At 44.5% G+C, this 19,401-nt stretch overlaps 1 protein-coding gene across 4 annotated transcripts in view; it reads right to left on the bottom strand.

The window, feature by feature from the left end:
- Positions 1-19,401, bottom strand: part of TSC2 (TSC complex subunit 2) — a 49,426-nt gene that overhangs the window by 22,916 nt on the left and 7,109 nt on the right. For all 4 annotated transcript variants that reach the window (XM_066576560.1, XM_066576561.1, XM_066576562.1 and 1 more), the window contains exons 7-25: positions 19,322-19,370; positions 18,279-18,404; positions 16,134-16,207; positions 13,866-13,992; positions 12,983-13,126; positions 12,456-12,593; positions 12,232-12,335; positions 10,944-11,025; positions 10,562-10,717; positions 9,838-9,939; positions 9,280-9,402; positions 8,488-8,594; positions 7,058-7,214; positions 6,456-6,578; positions 6,188-6,322; positions 5,448-5,637; positions 5,245-5,338; positions 3,296-3,398; positions 1,903-1,997 (exon numbers count right to left, since the gene is read on the bottom strand). In XM_066576560.1, the coding sequence (XP_066432657.1) occupies positions 1,903-1,997; positions 3,296-3,398; positions 5,245-5,338; positions 5,448-5,637; positions 6,188-6,322; positions 6,456-6,578; positions 7,058-7,214; positions 8,488-8,594; positions 9,280-9,402; positions 9,838-9,939; positions 10,562-10,717; positions 10,944-11,025; positions 12,232-12,335; positions 12,456-12,593; positions 12,983-13,126; positions 13,866-13,992; positions 16,134-16,207; positions 18,279-18,404; positions 19,322-19,370 (2,229 nt within the window). The remainder of the gene's footprint in view (positions 1-1,902; positions 1,998-3,295; positions 3,399-5,244; positions 5,339-5,447; positions 5,638-6,187; positions 6,323-6,455; positions 6,579-7,057; positions 7,215-8,487; positions 8,595-9,279; positions 9,403-9,837; positions 9,940-10,561; positions 10,718-10,943; positions 11,026-12,231; positions 12,336-12,455; positions 12,594-12,982; positions 13,127-13,865; positions 13,993-16,133; positions 16,208-18,278; positions 18,405-19,321; positions 19,371-19,401) is intronic.

The raw sequence follows: 19,401 nt of genomic DNA, 5'->3' as shown, positions 1-19,401 counted from the left end.
AAAGGTAATTAAAAGCTTTTGACCACTACAGCCCTGACAATATGCCTAGGTGTCCGAGAATAACCTTCCATGAAATAGTTGGTCACGCGGCAGCACCTTGCTGATGCCACTCGATGTGAATGGGTGAAAACACCACAACATACCTGTCAATTACATATATCCTGTCAAGATGGTTTAAACACAAATTACCAATCATCACAGGTGTATGATAGACAAATCCACAAAACAGAAATAAGCAGTAATCAGGAAATAAAACCTAGCGAGGGTAGGAAGGTTACGGCATTAGTCATCAGTGGAATGGTCGCAGGGAAGGTGATGAATGAGCCGCAGGCTCGGAAGCTACATTATGCAGATATGTGGTCATTAGAGGCTTTGGAGAAATTACTTCTAGGACGATTAACATTTAAATGTCAATAACACATCTGAGAAGGTTGGGAAATTTAGTCTTAATGCAAAACTACTCACGTACATCTGAGGAAGCAGCATTAAAGGGATGTTCTGGTAGGATTAAGTTACCCCTAAAAGGACAGGGCATAACTAGCCGATTGGTGGGTGATGGATGCAAGGGCAGTATGAACCCAGGACCTTTATGTACAGGGCGTTCACATGTGTATCTTACTGTGGAATGCTACAGCATTCCAGATCTTACATACTTTGAAGATTAATTCCAAAACAGAATTTTAGTCTTGGAGGTGGTGCCACACCAGCCTCTCCCTGCCTGGCTCACCTTCAGCGACAGCTCTCCCCATACACAAGAAGGGACAGAGCTGTCACTCTAGGTGATCCAGGCAGGGAGAGGCCAGCACGGAGCTCCCCGCAAAACCCCATTTGGAATGAACCTGGTGACCGATTCCATTTAACAAACAAAAAGGTGAACATTTACTTTAACCCCTTGAGTGGAGGGTTTCCTACCACCCTGTCGTGCCCACCAGGGCAGGTTTTTTAAAATGGTCTAATCATTGAATTTCAACTAATTTTGCAGTTGCGTCTCAAGAGCCATAACTTTTTCCTTTTTCCATTGACATGGCCATGTGAGGGCTTGTTTTTTGCGGGACAAGTTGTAATTTTTTTAAAGGGGTTAAATAATGTATTAACTTCCTTCTCTGGGTCATTACGACGCATGGATACCACATGTGTGATTGTATTTTTGATTTTTTACAAAGTAAAGGGAGACAAGTGTTTTTATTATTTTTTTTAATAATTTTTTAACTTTTATTTAAAAAAAATTTTTTTTTACATTTTTTTTTTTTGTCCCTTTAGGGGACTTCCACAGGGACCCATCAGGACCCCTGATCACATTCTGGGGGTCTGATGGTGACAGCCCTTTACATGCTGCAGTCACATAAAGGGTTAACAGCAGAGATCGGAGGTCTTCTCTGATCTCTGCTGTAAGAGCTGGTACCTAGCTGTCCTCTGACAGCCAAGCACCAAGCTCTCCCTGCCACACAGACTATCGGCTTGCTTCTGACAAGCCGATGGTCTCTATGGCAACCTGTAAACAAAGCAGGACATTGCCGGCAGATCGGCAATATCTTCTGCTGGTTTTTCAATGTCCTGCTTTGTTCTCTGTGGGTCTGTGCAGGCAGAGCACAATGTCACAGCTTGTGGCATTGTGCTCTGCAGCTCCCATAGTGATACATAGCCCGGAAATCTTCCGGGCTATGTCACTATGAGCAGTGGAGCTCGTCCCGGAAAATTTCCGGGCGTGCCACTCAAGGAGTTAAGGCTTAATGATGGTAACCCTATGTGTTGTCACTGGGCTTTGCTATAGTATGCAATGGTCTCACATTAGCTGACATTGCCATGGTCAAGTCCCTCCATATGGGTGTAGTGCTGACCAACAGTCCTATTCTTTAGATGTAGAAAGCAGTCAGAATACAGATTTATATGGAGAAGACATACCTTTTAGGCCGCTCGTTTAGACTAGTACTGCGGGCCCTGAAGCTCCCCTTCTCGGGAATGTCATCAAAGCTCTGCAGGACATTGGAGCGGAGACCCTGAGAAGTGGAGAAGAGTCAGCTACATAGCATTACTGGAGTACAGACCTAACAAACTAGGTTGAGTAAAGTATTGGGACACACAGAAGGTAATGAAATTCGATTTTATTTGCATTATTCAACACGGTGTTGGGCCGCCTTTCGCCTCAATGACTGCAGTAACCCTCCTAGGCATACTTTCCACCAAGTTCCGATAGATGTGTAAAGGGATTTGCCTCTATTCTTCCAGGAGAGCTTCAGATAGTAATGAGGGGGGGGGGGGGGGGGGGGGGTTGATGGGCGTGTGCAGATACTGTGTTCCAGTTCATATCAAAGAGGCTTGATGGAATTCAGATCGAGATCTGGACTTTAGGCCAGCCAATGAAGTTTGCAGGCTTTCTGCTCCTCAAACCAAGCTTCAATACTGCATGCCGTATAACATGGAGCTCAGTCATGTTGGTGGAGACAGAGGTGTACCAAAATATTGCCACAGGGAAGGTAATGTCATGTTGTCTAAAAGGTCTCTATACCCATTGGCGTTAAGGGTGGAATTCACTATAACCAACGGCCGTAGACCTTCTCAGGTAATACACCCCCACACCATAACCAAACCACCCCACTGTTGGGTTTGGGGGTTGCCTGGAGAGCGGTTTCTACATGACGGCATCATCCCAAGTGAAGTCATCTAACTGGGATATGGTGTATTGGGATTTAGCGGTCCACAACACTCGCTTCCACTCATTCCCAGTCCAAGAGCAACGCTCCAAGCACCATTGCAGGCGCCTCTCTGCATTCACCATAGTGATGTTGGACTTGTGTGTAGCGCCTTGTCCGTGGTAACCTTTTGCATGCAATTCCCTACAGATAGTTTTGGTGCTAATGGAGGTTCCAATGACCTGTGAGACCTCCTGAGCGAGTGTTTTAGCAGACAATGTTCGGGACGCCTTCACAGCTGGTAGAAGGCTTTGTTGTCCACGTTCTGTCAGTTTACGAGGTCTCCCTGAACATGGCTGCACCGCACACACCCCAGATGTTTTCCATTCCAGAACAACATTGCCAACAGTAGACTTAGGAAAGTCCACAAGCGCAGAGATGTCCCCTACTGATTGGTTGCCCAGGTGACATCCCACCACCAGACCCCGGTGGAAATCTGTCAACTCTACACCTGGGGATATTCTGATAGTTTCTGTACTGGGATATACCTGTGTGATCCTCTCCTCTATACTCCCATATACAGTTTACATATCTCCTTCACCTGACAGCACAGGATTGGTGGGGTCCCAATACTTCTGTCAACATAGTATATATGATGCAGTTACCTTGGTTATGTAAGGCACAAAGTCTCTTCTGAACGACAGCCGGCATCTGATAAACCACATGGCAATGACATGGTGAGCCAGGAACACAATGTACTGATTAAACCTGTACCAAAGAAGGTTGTACAGTAGATTACATTTTGGAAGTGAACAATGAAAGTTCCTACTGAGTGACAGCAAGCAAAGATATCGAACAGGGAAAATTGTAAAAATATTTTTTTCACTATACAAAGACCACCACTTTATTGAAACCAGTACAAACCAAAAACACAATAATTTTACAAAACCTCATCCACACACTTCGAAAAAAAAGCCTACAGAATCTGCATGGAAATTAACCTAAAGTGCAGATTTAAAGGAGTAACTACACCTCAAAAAAAAAACAAAAAAAAAAACTTGGCACATCAGAGCGGCTCGTCAACAGTTTTGACCAGTGAGGGTCCGGGTGCCAAGACCCCGGAAGTTCAATGAAATGAATGGGCTGCAGCTGTACCCCTTCGACTGTCTTTGTTGCTCGTCGGCTTCTCTTAGCAGATGACGAACTCATAGATGTCACTGAGCGCTGCGGCCCCTCAATTCAGTAATCAAGAGGGTCTCAGCACCCAGACCCACACTAATCAAAACTTAACATGTCACTCTGATATGACAAAAGTTTTTAAAAGTGCAGTTCTTTTTTCAAAATCTGCAGCATGTCAATTTATACTGTGGATTCTCACCATTGATATAACCCCGTTCAATGAGTGCGGTGACATGCACAGCGAATCTGCAAGCAACTCCACATGTAAAATGCTGATTCTGAAACAGATTTGTAGCAGAAGCACAAAAATCCACTCCGTGCAGCCATACCCTTTTGTCAGATTTCTTTGCATAAATGGTGCAAATTTGCCTCCAATTTCACAATTTGAAATACAAAGAGTGAAATCCACTGAAAATCCACAGTATAAATTGACCTGGTGTGAATTAAGATCTGCATGTCAATTTTTGTGCTAATTTTCTCGTGTGGAAGAAATTACTTTTTTTACAGCTTACCCGCTTTGCCATTACTGTAAATACTGCAGACTTTCCACAATGCCGTGCATTTATTTACACTCTCGAGCCAACCAGAGCGGGGGATGTTAAGGATGGCTTTACATGGGCCAACGATTTGCCAAAAAATAAAATTGCTTAAATGCCCAATTTCCAAAGAGAGTCGTCTAGTGTAAACGCAAGACCCCACAGGGTACTGAGGGAGAAAGTTCACTGAAAGGAAGCAACTGGGGAGAGTTCCCGCTCAGTTTAAACAGGCAGCGGTTCCTCCTTAAATGACCGACTATTCACAGTGAATGAAGGTGGTCAGGTAGAAGAGATCTCCAGCGTGCTCAACCTCCATTCACCGAATGACTATCGCTCTTGTGTGATAGCACAGCAGTGATGGTCTTTAGACAACCATCAGGCACTTATGCGCTCCAGTCATCCTGTGTAAGTAAAGCTACCCTAAAGGCCCTTTGACATGGCACAATTATTGTTAGATCAACTGATTTAAACAATTACTGTTTGGTGTAAATGCGTGTAGCGAAAGAATGATGGCCGATAAATTGACGCTGATCGGATCTTTCGTACAGGCCCGAAAATCATAGTTAGTCTACCGCTGCATCGCTCACTTTAAACAGGCAGATGTTAATCCATGAACGACTGCCTGTTTATTGTGAACAGAGGCAGGCAGCCAGAGTCATCTCTGGCTCGCTCCGTCTCCATTCCCTGAGCGATCACTTGGATGGCTGTCAGCGCTTTAACGCCCAGCAGTTGTCCTGTGTAAAAAGGGCCTTAAGACACCAACCCTGATCACAACCTAAATAGGAAAAAGGTACCATGAAACAGGGTATTCTCTCGCTGTGTTAGGACTCCGTTGTATTACACAGTCACTCAATGGTTTCTAATGTGCTTGCAGGGGTTGTGTCCTAGTTGGTACTCACTTTGATGGATTTGTGTAGGGTAGAGAAATGGCAAACACACTAACGTAATGCTCTGCAGCAAAGTTCCCATAAAGGTGAGGCAGCCGAACGAGAGCTGAAACAGACATGCAAAAAAAAGTTCTCACACAAAGTCATAATCCCACATTGCATCACAGTTTGCACATGTCTACTGTTCACACCTGGCATAGCAGAATTAAACTTACTGGACAGAAACTCCAGCATAGGGATAGCCATGGTGACTGTGGCGGAGATGTGGGTCAGCTGCACAATGAGCACTGGTAGCGATTTAATCAGGATCCCGGGCATCTCTACCATGCACATGGACAGGGCAACCACACATTGCTTGGCACAGCGGTAGATAAGGCCAGTTTCCAGACAACGCACCATTTCCCTCTGTGAACAAGAGTCACCAGATGTCAAAAAACTATGAAACCAGTACAGTAGTCCTTGACGGAAGAGAGCTCCATTGTTTCAGTATAGGAGATTTAAAATGATTTTCTATATTGAAGGCCTTACCTTAGGATAAGAAACCTGTATGTGATCTGAAGAACAAAGGGGCGGCAGTGGTGGTGCATCGTGGTGCCTATGCTACAGTACCTAGTTTGTGACTTTATCAAGTACTGCAGCTCAACCCTACTTATTATGGATGGGCAGAGATGCAATTCCAGACCCAACCACACATGTATAGTGGTGTTATTCTGTACGATGCTGCGGCTTTTTCACAGCAGACACTTCTGGCCCTTTGTTCTGCTGATGAATACGGGTCCCAAGGATGAAACTGCCACCAATCACACATTGATGGGCTACAAGATAAGCCATCAATGTAAAGTAATGCAGTCAAGAACCTAATGTCTTGGGAGTTGCACTAGTTTGGAAAAATCTTTTTACTATTGTATATGGAAACATAAGACGACCTTTACGGGAGTCGTCCATAGAGTCTTGCCTGTTTACTGATGTCCAAGTAAGGATGATATGAAGTCAATGCAGTCAGCACAGGGACCACAGCAAGTTGCAGGTCAGTACGAGAGAATCCATCCGGTGTGTTGTAAAGACGGTCGCTTGCGCTTCTGTCTGACATCTAGAACACCGAGCAATAAAATCACAAAGGGGTAATATATGACAAGCAGGATCTTCCATAGGACACAAGGTCATTGGTTGCTTTCCAGAAAAATCAGGCTTGCACAGACTGAAATATGTTGGAGGCTGCTCACCATGGTACATAGAGATGCCGACAGCTGGTCAATGTTGCAGGGAGAGGACAGGATAAGGAGCTTGTAACGAAGGCACTCGGGAAGTTTGTTGAGAACCAGTTTTAGAACTTTCCAGTCCGTCTCCTAACAGATTAAAGGTAAGACGTCAGAATGTAACAAATCCAGAGAATACAAGTAATCAACAGAAAAATTCCAGCGCTCCGTTATGTCATACACAATACCATATATAGGGTCTTACTTGTTGCGGGGTGCCCTGGTCCTGTGGCACCCCTCCAATCCCAATAGGACCATCTCTTTGCATTCACCTTTGTGCCTAAGTAAAATCCTGTTTTATTTGCGATGCGTTTCGGCCTGTAACCCAAGCCTTTCTCAAGTACTGAATACCCATGAATATTGGGATATCAAGCCTCCTCAGATAAACACGACCAACCGGTCCCTAATCCAGAGGATCGGCTGAGTCGGGTTGAATTACACCCATACTCTTTGTAACTGTTTATCATTTATTATTTATCATTTATCATATATCATACCATTGGAGCACCGCCTCTGACCCTTATTTTCCAAATCCAGAGAATATTAAGGACAAAGCATGAACAAAGTACCTGTTTGAGGCATTGCAGGATGATCCCAAATGCTAATGAGAATGGTAGAAAGCCCATGCGAGGACTAGTACTCTGGGATGAGAGACTGGGGCTTCCAGCAGGAGGGGACAGGGTGCCAGGTGATTTCCTGTCTACCGCCCTCTTCTCAGAATCGCTCCTATTGGACACAAAAATACTTAGTATAGTCACCAGAAACGCATTAAAAAGATTCTGAAGTATTTGAGCCTCACTATCTAAACTATTCAATGTATATGGAGGGTAAGATTTTACAGTAATTGAGTTGTAGCCGCTCTTTAATTTTTCTCTAAAATGTTTAGAATAGGTGCTAAGCATTTTTGCTATATATTTTAGCAGCCTATTCTGTACATTTCTTGTAGAAAACGCTTATTCAGCAATGCAGCTAGCTGAAGAGGTTGCTTAGAAATCTGTCTTTAGCTAACTGCATTACTGTACAGGGAGATCTAGCTGTGCCTGCACTGTTCTCTGGTGCAGGCACAGCAGCTTTCAAAGAACAGTATAATAAATGGCTGCATTATGTTTTATTACATTTATACATACATATTGCCCCCATGGTGTCTTCTGCTAACATGTGTGATGCTGCCTCTGTCCCCTGGTACTGAAGTGAAGAAGCCGTCTGTTACAGACAGCTTCTCCTCCTCACAGCACCCCCTCTGGACCTCATGCATTTTCAAGGTCTCATTGCATATGTGGTAATATAATTTATGTTACAACCCATACACCAAGATCCCGACAATGCATGGGGGAATCAGTCAGAAAACGGGCGCACTATAAAAGAGGAGAAGCTGTCTGTATCAAAGGACAGCTTCTTCACTTTACAGCATCAGGGAATCGTGGCAGGAGCTGTATAACAGATGCCAGGAGAGGACACTATGGAGAAAATGTATATATAAGTGTCTAAAGTCAGTATATTAATAAAATGTCTATGGAGCAGCTGTGCCTGCACTAGAGAGAACAGTGCAGGCACAGCTAGAGCTCCCTGTTCTGCTATACAGTTAAATCAAGACAGATTCCAGCTGTTCTCGGCACTGGGAGTGTGCGTGTCAATGTAAGTTTGCTGATTACGTGAAGGAAGCTCTTTGGATCACCCACTCTGCCTGAGAATCCAAACAATGCGCAGTGGGACCATAAAGTCAAATAGTGTAGACAATGGAGGGGGGGGGGGGGGGGAGGTTGACTATAGAGCAGTGTAACATGTATGTTTTTAATGGAAGACTAGATTTGGGGGAGAATAGAATATATCTATAATATTGAAAAAGGTGGATCGGAATACCCCTCTATCATCATACAAGGCATCTCCACAGCAGGAGGAGTTCCCACAGCTGCGCTTTATCTGAGAAGATTCGTGTAAGAGGAATCATGCAGCTACTTTTCAGAAATGTTTTATGAAAGAACCTTCCTTGCACACTTACACAGATTCACAGAGGCAGTACGGGCTGAACCTTACAGCTCCATCCTTGTTGGGAAGACCGATGCGTCTCAAAGAGTCGGCTCGTAGCAGCAGGAAGAAATCAAAAACCTTGTAAGAAAAAAGGATCACAAGCACTACTCTATTAACTCATGAACTGACTAGAGTAGCAGAAAAAAAACATTCTGCTTCTTAAGAGATTGTCCAGGATCCAGAAACTGTTTCCTGTCCACCAATAGACGTAAACGGTGTACGATTTAACATAACGTGACAGTCTACCAATGGCTGTCATGGGTCATCATTTACATAGACAAGACATCAGTGCGGTCTACAACTACACAAGTACAGGAGATTATAATCGGCACAAACCCATTAGAACTTTTCCCCAAAAGTGGGATGTCATTTTACCAGCCACTCTCCACATCTGCTGTTCTTGGGGTCCCCTTTCAAGATAGTCAGTATTGCATGAAGTGCCTTAGCCTACTACTGATCAAAAAATGGACTGCTGATGAACAGTTCATTAGGCAGTGACAGGAGGGGTGCGGCCATATTTAAATAAAATTTAAAAAAAAACCAAAACTGAAGAGCGCCCCAAGAACAGGCAGATCCAGCGTATGACAAAAAGGGAGAGCGGGAGGCAATATTCCTTCAAGTCCCAAATTTTGTTCCTGGGACTGAAGGTTTACTTTAAAACTAAACTGTGAAATTTTCATTACGATGTCATGCAGTTAGAGGACTTGTGATGTCCCCCTGTGTGTCTATAGGTTCCAGCAGAGTATGAGGAACTACGACTCACCTGGAGGCGAATGCTACTGGCCATGGGGGAGCTGTACAGGTTTCTGTAGTGCAACTGGATATGGTTGACCAGCATCTCGTACACACGCATGGCATGACTTGCTGGTAAAGTATACAGCTTGGTCTGCACAAAGGACAAACAGAAAAGTAAAATTGCCATTCCCCCATGAAAGAGGAGACTAGATAGAAGTCACGTGAAGGGGGTCATGCAGTTTAGTAAGCAAATGCTCATACACCCCATTAGGGAGTTCTGAGTTAAGAGGGGGAATCCTCTGTAACGGCTCTACTCCGGCCAAGAGATGAAGATCCTGAACAAAGACCATATCTCGCTTTGGAAGACTTGTTCTATCCTGCATTACACAGAAAACCAGGAATATAAATGGGCACCGTGTAAGTCTTCATTTCTCCTGTGGGGGTGCTGCAGGGAAACTGAACACTTGGCTCCCAAACTGCCAGGCTTCCCCACAGTTTATTGCCTCTTACTGGTATTCTGCTTACTCTTAGTGGACCTTTCTAACAATTAGAACGTTTCCAAAGTGAAGAACCTCTTTAATGTCACCTGTAATATAACCATTAGGCCCAGCACAGAGGTCTTCACATCTTCCAGGGATGAGGAGTCCTGTCCAGCAGATTCAGTCAAGGATAAAGAACGGGTCACAACCTAAAATAAAAAAAGCAAAAAACAGGAAAGCCAATATTAAAAAAAGTAGTGGAATATGGCCATGTAAAATTTGCAGGAGGAAGTTCTTCCAGTAGTACTACACTTCAGGAATACACAGACAAGTCATCCAAACCAACCAATTTCAGTTGGATCAGATGCCCATTGTGTACAGCGTGGCCTCCTGAGTATTCCAACATTTGATGCTGAAGAAAGATAGGTTGGATATGTTGAAATTAAATGCCCGATTCTTCTGTAACCCATGGAGATAAGCCACCACCAGAACATCTGTTTGGCTGTGGTTTTCTCTACCGTCCCCATTAAAAATACATGAACGCATGACCTAATTGGAAGTCCATGTCTATGGGGGAGCCACGAGATATACCTGACCGGTAAATGAACATTCAGTCAACGCTAATGCGGGATTATGGGCATTTTTAGAGCTCACTCATATTGAGAAGGACACCCCCTATGACCTCCATATGGCCTCAGAGGCACATAGAACAACTTTAAATGCCCTAATGCCGTCACCCAAACAAAGGTTTGCTCATGAATATGGGTTCAACAAATTGATAAAAAGACCAATTTATGATTCTTTGTATGGCAAAACAGGAACAACTCTCACCCTCTCAATGATATCCAACAGGCTGTTGAAGTGGCAAGAGTGGCAGCATTCAGCTAAGTCAACCAGAAGTTGGGTGGCAAGTTTCCGAACCTGATGATCTTTATCTTCTGGGATATGAGCCAACTGACATGTCACCACCTTCTCAATCAGTTCTTCCTAATGAGAGAAAGACAAGTCAAACGGGTAGCATGAACTAAAATTTTCACATGTATGACACTATAAAAAAAAAAAAAAAAAAAAAAAAAAAAAGGCATGAATATCTATAGACTACTACTAAATGCCTGGCATAAATCCATACGCAGTCTCCAAGACACAGGCCAGGCACTGTTGGCATACTAATAATTAACCGAAATATCTCCAGAGTTTTATTATGAAAACGAACCTCGTAAAACTGTCTGTTAATGCTGAGAGCGAAGGACAAGACGTCCAGGACTTTCATACGCACAACGCTGCGAGACTCATTCCTGAAAGAGAACACAATGTAATTACACATTCTAGAGAGCATAAATTAGGGTGCTCAGTGGCGTCAGCTCGTCACCACCAGAGACTGGTCGCAGCGGTCACATGTCTCCGTGGATGAAGATATCTCGATAGGAAAAGAACCACCAGTGTTGGTGGTGGCAGTGCATGTGTGGCGGATGTCCACAGACGATGGGATTGGACTGGAGAGGCCAGATCACCGCCTTCTGTTACTCTGTTTTAATTTCACATTATTCAAAGTTCTGAAGCTTTTTTTTTCTCTTTCTTACATACTTTTTAAATGAATGTGAAATTTGCACTGCAGATTTTGTGCTGCAGAATGTCCATTACGAACACTCTGCAGCAAATTCCTTCCCATGTGGCCATACTCTAAGGCAGGGGTCCCCAACTCCAGTCCTCAGGGACCACCAACAGGTCATGTTTTCAGGATATCCTATAGTAAGAACACCCGTGGCAATGTCTGAGACACTGATAATAATCATATCACCTGTGCAACACTGAGGAAATCCTGAAAACATGACCTGTTGGCGGTCCCCGAGGACTGGAGTTGGAGAAACCTGCTCTAAGGGATCTGACTACTGCCTCCATTTTTGTTACTCGGCACACAGTCTTAAAATAAAGGAGTGCAAAAGTGCACATCCCTTCAGTGGTACAGTCCAGTGTCAAAGGCAATTTTTAGTGCCTCCGTGCAGTGTTGGTATCTGTCCATCTCAGAGATAACCTCCAGGGACAGACTCCTAAGCACTGACTGTATAGAGAGGACTTGTGTGCAACAACCACCCATACAATGCAGCTTCCTGCTGTGCATGCAGACTTCTTGCTGCTGCTCCAGGGGTAGCCGCCAGAGAAGCACTAGCTGTGTGAGTCAGCTATTAAGGCAAAAAACCAACATCTATGCCTGTTAGATTTGTGCTTAAACTTTAACCATTTTAGGTCTTCAGATTTGATTTGTTGGAGGCTGTTCGTCATTCCCCCCCCCCTCTAGTAAACTCCACTCCTTTTCTTACCACTTTAGAAATGTGGCAAGAGAAGGGTAAAAGTAGCAAAAAGTTGCAAATTATTGAGCAAATATGGCATGCACTACAAGGTGACTATTTTATGCTACAAAGACTATGCAAATTGGACAATAGATTCCCCCCAAAATATACTAGAGTGTCACAGAACTTTATTTCTAGGAGTATAAACCCAACCTGAAATACTTGTCCATCAGCTTCTGCAGGTCCTGCACCCATCCTTCCTTCCCTGGATGAATGCTCTGGGCTCTGTACGTTATGAGATTGACCACAGAGGCGGGCTGTGAAGAGAACAAAAGGACGTCACCACTGCAGAGACCTTTCAACGCACCAATACTACTAGTTTGTGTTCCTTTATAACAGGCCATGGCAAGGTGTAAATGTGAAGAGTGGGAACATACAGGCCGCTCCTCAGAGTTCTTCTCCACAAGATCAAAGAATCTCTCTTCGTCCCCGTGGAATTCATTCTGGTCATAGAGTTCTTCTACAGAAGTCAACAGGTTGTGTACAGCCGCCTTTAACTCCTGACTCCGCAGCACCTGAAACACAACATGCAGTGCTGACTCACGTACTTTGATTTTGCCAGTACAGCTTTCTTTCTTTGTAAGGCTAAACCCATACCTGCTTAGCTGAGCTCCCATAATGCAGTGGGGGCAACTATAAAAAGGATTTATTTATAAAAATCCCTATGCAGATATCGAACAAGGAGGGAATGCTGGGAGATTTCAGCTCTGAAGACTACAAAATAGTGAATGCAGCTCTGGAGTATAATACAGGATGTAACTCAGGATCAGTACAGGATAAGTAACATAACATGGTGCTCAAAAAGGTGGACATACGAGTCAACTGCAAATATCATAGAAATAGTTAAAGGATGCATGTAGTCTTGCAAGATTTTCTTTGAAGTCAAAATAAGACCGGGTTGTACCTGGAGCTGCTGGAATAATCGCTCAACGATATCCAGGACAACGTCCCATGTGACTGCTTGCAATTCCCTCCCGTACTTCTTGATCAGTCTTGCAATAGACAGAACGATCTCGTAAGACACCACCGCGTTTGGACAGTTCATCGCCTGTTTAGGTAAGAAGGCAAAATGAGGATTTAAAGTGATATTCTGCGCTTTTTTTCAACTGATGACCTAGTCTCTGCATAGGTGACCAGCATTTGATGGACAGAAGTCTGCTGCTTGGAATCAACGTTTATCAGCTGATCCTCCGGCCGTATCACCGTAGCAGGTCAGGCGTAGTCATCCATGTTTACAGCAGAAAGTAGGAGCACAGCTTCACTCCCATTGAAGTCAACAGGAGCACGGCGCTGCTATTCACAAACAGTGGACTCCGGTCCAACAACTGATAAACTATCCAGAAGGCCGGTCATCCGGTGAAAAAAAGGCCAGAATACCACTTTAATGATTATATGTATATAATTACTGGGCTGTACAATGAGTAGTAACTAGAGATGAGCGAGCGTACTCGGCCACGCCCCTTTTTCGCCCGAGCGCCACGATTTTCGAGTACTTCCGTACTCGGGCGAAAAGATTCGGGGGGCGCCGTGTGTGTGTGTGTGTGTGTGTGTGTGTTGGGGGAGGGCTCCCCCCTGTTCCCCACCGCTACCCCGCGCTCCGACACACCTTCACCCGCCCCCCGAATCGCGGTGCTCGATCGAGTCATTACTTGAAACGAGTAGGTTCGCTCATCTCTAGTAGTAACTCATCATCCTACAATATTTCAAAGACAAAGAAAAATGACAACATTTGTGTTTGGAGGATGAAATATTAAGCTGCAAAGTTTGCTCCATCTGTAATGCCTTACCTTTAGAAAAGAGGGGAGCACAGATATTGGGGAGTTCTTCAGACAGAATAGCCTATGTGCACCCCACAGGCCCATTCCGACAAAAAACACGGCTCCTCTCAGCAGAGGGGCATCCTCTGAATAGATTCTGAAAAGACAAATGCTCCGTTATAATCGAAAATAAACAAAAATTCATTTTAACCAATTAGTGTTAAAGTTAACCACACTGAACGCCATAAAAAAAAAATAAGACAGAAGTTGTCATTTTGCTGCAAAACTCGGCATGCAGTTACATCTCAGGCAGATCTGTAAATGAGAGCTGTGGTGTGATTAGAGGAATGGTCTTGTCATCCGTGACCCTAAAAGTGGTTCCCCCCTTAGCCTATAAAGGCTCTCGGAGGATCCTTGTGTGTAGTGACCTCCTCTTCCGCTTGTGTAGAGCTTGTTGACCACTAGACGCCTCTACGATGCAGAGAAGAGATGTCACCCCGTTACCAGAGTCTGAGAGCGGCGCATTATTGGGATGTGAGAAGCTGGATGGTCGTATCGATGAATTGTCCCCCACCGGGCCGTTCTGTCCAGACTGTTAGGGGGTGTTGGGAGCAGTGGATGTGTGAGGGCACAAAAAGGTGACCGGGCTCAGGACCCCCGACAGACCACCAGTAGAGAGGAGAGTCTGATCATCTGACAAGCGTGAGCAGCTTTGTTTAATTGTCTGTCATCTAGGGACAGATGGCGCCATCATTATACCCCTGTGTCTGTCGGAACCATTTCCAGGCACTTGGCTGAAGGACATTTGGTCTCAACGCCCATTACATGTACGGCCTTTGACCCCCACCGTCGCCTCCATTTGCAGTGGTGTTGTGAACGATGAAACTGGACGCTATGGAGGGGACCTGGGTTGTCTTGAGTAACGAATCCAGGTTTAGTTTTGACACCAACGACAGCTGTGTTCATGTCTGGAGACCTTGGGGTGAGCGCCTCAATCTTGTCTTTGCTGTGGAACGGCACACTGCCCCCTGCTGGTGTAATGTCTGGGGGACCATCGTATACGACAATTGGTCACCCCTAGTAGTGGTAGGAGGGACAGTGACAGCTCAGCGATATGTTTAGGACATCCTGCAGCCACGTGTTCCTCTCATGGCGGCTTCCAAGAGGCTTCCAGCAGGATAATGCTCAGCCGCACACACAAGGGGGACACAGGAATGTCCCCACAACATTATCACACTTCTGTGGCCGGTCGGTCACCAGATTTATTACCAATAGAACATGTATGGGATGCCAACTTTAAAAGCCTACACGATCTAGAGGCTCCGTTACAGCAAATGTGGAGAGATATGCCGCAGGATACCATACAGAACCTGCCTGTATCACATCTTGTATCCAAGCTAGAGGCAGTACAACAGGGTACTGGAGCCTCCATGCCCACCAGTATTACATCTTGTATCCAAACTAGAGGTGGTACAACAGAGTACTAGAGCCTCCATGCCCACCAGTATCACATCTTGTATCCAAGCTAGAGGTGGTACAACAGGGTACTAGAGCCTCCATAACCCCTGTATCACATCTTATATCCAAGCTAGAGGTGGTAGCACAGGGTACTAGAGCCTCCCTTTAAGGGGTCAGTTTTCCATAATAAATGATCCTTTTGCTCCTGTAATAATTTATATATATCAACATTACAATTACAGAAAAACTTTCCTTAGATACCAGACAACTCCTTCTAGGGGCATGATTGTTTTGACAATAAGTAGCTTTTTTCCATTGCCCCCAGCAAAAAAAAAAAAAAGAAATATCTATAAATATATTGCATATACACACGCACACACGTTATTCAATATATTACATGTACTGGAAAAAGGTTCCTATAAAACTCCTAAAAACAAAAAACAAGGAGTCATAACTACATTAATGAAAAAAAAAAAAGTTCTGACTATTGGAACACAAAAGGGATAAAAGTTAGTGGCTCTTAAGGTTAAAATTAGCTATGTCACTGAGGGGTTAAAAGTGTACTTAAGGCGACAGTTCTGATTCAAATACATCTTACATGAGAAATTCAAAACCTCCAATAAGTGACATTTTCGGGAGGGTTTTTCCAATTTTTAAGTGACTGTTGAAGGGTTAAATGCAGGAATAAAGGACAGTCGCTGTATGACTTCTAGAACTCTACGTTCTGGCACAGCTCATTTCTTACCAGTTATATCAAATAAGACATAACTAGTTAGAACAAGATGCCATATATAAAGCCCATAATGACAGATCTCCGTAAACTTTCCGAGCGGCTCTTACTTGTCTTCCATGATACGGCTCATGGTATAAATAGCGCTGTGGCCAAGATGTGTCCCCAGGAGGTTTCTCATTAGCTGTGGAGACAAAAATAAAGTCTTCAGTCTGGGAAAGAAGATTATAAACCTAACTCACTTACAGTTCTATGAAGAGAACAAAGACCAAAAATGCCCTGGAGGAAGAACAGGACCATAGAAAGTGCTTATAAACCGTTGCTTACAAGTAGGGACACATTTGGAGTCAAGTATCCAGTGACATGAGACAATGGTGGGCAGTTTCGACAATATGCTAATTACTTTTTTTTTTTTTGCCATATAACAAAGTTCTGGACCCAATTAAACTAAAGGAAACGGCGCTTAAAGTGTAACTGCACTTTCTAAACTTTTGACATGTCAAAAGGGACAAGCCAAAAAAGTTCTGATCGTTGGGAGTCCGAGTGACAAGACCCCTACTAGTCGCTAGAACGAGCCAGCTGATCATCCAAGCACAGTCATGACTCACTACCTAAAGACAGCCTTAATAGAAGGTCTATGGGCTCCTCTTCAGTTAGCAAGTGGTGACAGCGCTCAGCCCAACACTTCAGCTGGCTTGTTCTAGCAAGTGGTGAATCTCAGCAGCTGGACCCAAAGCAATTAAGACTTGACATGTCGCTACTGAGGGTGGACAAAACCATGAAACCCTGTATGAAATGCACACCTTAACCTTTAACTGTGGACATGGAGTCTCACAGACCCCTCCAGATTCTAGAGTTGTGTACCTCCCCGCTGTTAAAAAAAAAAAACAATATATAGGAGCCTGAGACCCCACATCCACAGAAGTAACAAATAAATCACGGCCACAGTTAAAAGGTTGAGTTATGGGATTCTAAATTATATTCCACAATACTACCAGTAAATTTTAACTATATCAAAAGGGCAGCTCAGTGCAAATGATTATAATCCCATGCGGATCCCTCCTAATGGTCTGAGATCCGTACATGAGTACTACAGCGGCGTTAGTAGGAGGGGCTGTAGTTGCTGCGTGATGCAATGATCTCTATAACCGCGGCAACATATGGTAAGCGTCATTTGTCCTCGAGACAGCGCTCTGCACAGTTGAGTGAATCATGGCAGAGCTGACAGAATTCTAACCCGGTCACATTGTCGGGGCCAGTATGATGGGTGCCGCTGTAACAAAGGTAGCGGAGGTTTGTGTTGTATCACAAGGGACAGTAATCAAGATAATGAATGCAGACTAGAAAAACCCCATCCGACAAACACCAGCGTGGATGGAAATGTATGTTGAGTGACAGACGATCATTGGGTAGAGTTGTGAAGGGAAAAGAAGCAGACTACAACTTTGGCGTTCCCATATTTTTGTCCACTTCTGTATGACCTGTCAATTTTTCAGAAGTGCAGTTTCACTTTAAGGTTTGACATTCAGATTAAGAGGGGTATTCCTGGACTTTGAAACCCATGACTTATCCTTTATATAGGCCAACAATAACAGGCCATAGAGGTTTGGCTCATAGCACCTACACTTATCTGCTGATCGAAGGGAGTTTTAGTACTCTGGCAATCACAGTGTCCCCTTCACTGTGTCTCAGGCACTGCACTACATTTTTAGTAGTAGCTGTGCCCGATATTGCTTAGTCCCATTTACTTTATGGGAGTGATCCGCAGAGAACTGCAATATCAGGCACAATTGCTGCAGAAGTACAGTGCTGTCCCTGGTAGACCATGACGTTGATGTAGCACTTACTGCAGCAGTCTGACCCCTTCAGTTAGCTGATCGATGGGGATCGGACCCACATCGATTTCCTGGAGTATCCTAAGGTTAGGCCATCAATATTAAAGTTGTGAAAAAAAAACCTTTAAATGCAGTAAGAGGCAATACTGAAACTGATCTGCTATTAAGGAGAATGGAAATAGTCGTACTTAGAAGAGTCTGCACGACTGAGAAGAAACATTTAAACTGTAAAGTTTCAAGACCCTGTCTCAGATAATTAATGGGACTTACAGAAAGTCCATATGAACTGTATTAAATAAGACTTCATAAAGAAAGCTGGACAACCCAGACCTAAAGTGACCACAGTACAGAACATGGCAACAGTGAAAAAGGAGGCATGTTACAGGCACCAACACAAAGCTTGACTTTAGCATTGCCCACCTTCCAGCAAGATTCACAAAGTTCCTTGACGTTGATCGTCCGACACAGCGTAATGACAAACGTGGGGATACTCTCCGATGGCAGACAGTTATAGCAAACCACAGCATCCAAGACCTTCAGAGAAACCTAGAGGAAGCACACAGACATAAGAACGGACAGAAATACATAACTGGGGTAAATGGGAAGGAGAACCTGGAGTCACTCTTTAGTCTTTTCATAACTTATTTCAGGTGAATCTCCTTAGGATAGGTCATCAATAGTTGATCAGCAGGGGTCCACCGTTCGAGACCCCAGCCAAACAATTGATCAGGTATCTGCTGTCAGCACAACACACAGGGGTACAGAGCGGAAGCAGATGGCTCAGACGCCTGTGTAGTGGTTGGTGCAGCCCTGAGTATTTCAATGGGAACTCTGCCTACAATTATCGTCACCAGCCACTAGGGGTCAGATCCTACTATTTCTGTTCCATATCCCTTGTTTCGTGGCACCTGACCAGCTGATCGTCTGGAATCCTGAGCCATGGACCAGCTGATCAACAAGTGAGGACTAGAGATGAGCGAGCGTACTCGGGTTGGGTGTTTTTGCACTCGAGCACCGCTTTTTCCGAGTGACTACTCGGATGAAAAGATTCGGGGTGCGGCGCGGAGGAGCGGGGGGTAGCAGTGAGGAACAGGGGGGTTGAGGAGCCCTCCCCCCCCCATTCCCCTCTGCAACCCCCCGCTCACCCCCGGCACCCCCCGAATCTTTTCGTCCGAGTAGTCAGTTACTCGGAAAAAGCGGTGCTTGAGTGCAAAAACACCCAAACCGAGTACGCTCGCTCATCTCTATTGAGGACCTATCTTGAGGGGATATTCATACTACTGCTGTGTTCCCTTCAACTCTGGGATCAATGGAGGTTCTAAAAGTGGGAGCCCCACCAATCATAAAGTGATGGCATTTCTTAGTGTCAGCATCACTTCACAAGATGGAAATAACCCTTTAAATTGCTCTGGAACAAAATTCAAGCAACACATTGATTGCCCAAAGAACGAAAGCCAACTGACCTCAATATCATAGGAAGAAGTGGTCCGGTTACATAGCAGGCAAATCATTCTGCAAGACAAAAATCAAGAAACATTAAAAA

The sequence above is a fragment of the Eleutherodactylus coqui genome, chromosome 8, assembly GCF_035609145.1.
Source record: "Eleutherodactylus coqui strain aEleCoq1 chromosome 8, aEleCoq1.hap1, whole genome shotgun sequence".
In the NCBI taxonomy this organism is placed as follows: domain Eukaryota; kingdom Metazoa; phylum Chordata; class Amphibia; order Anura; family Eleutherodactylidae; genus Eleutherodactylus; species Eleutherodactylus coqui.
The sequence above is the reverse complement of the archived record's forward strand: the minus strand, read 5'-3'. Positions and strand labels throughout refer to the sequence as shown.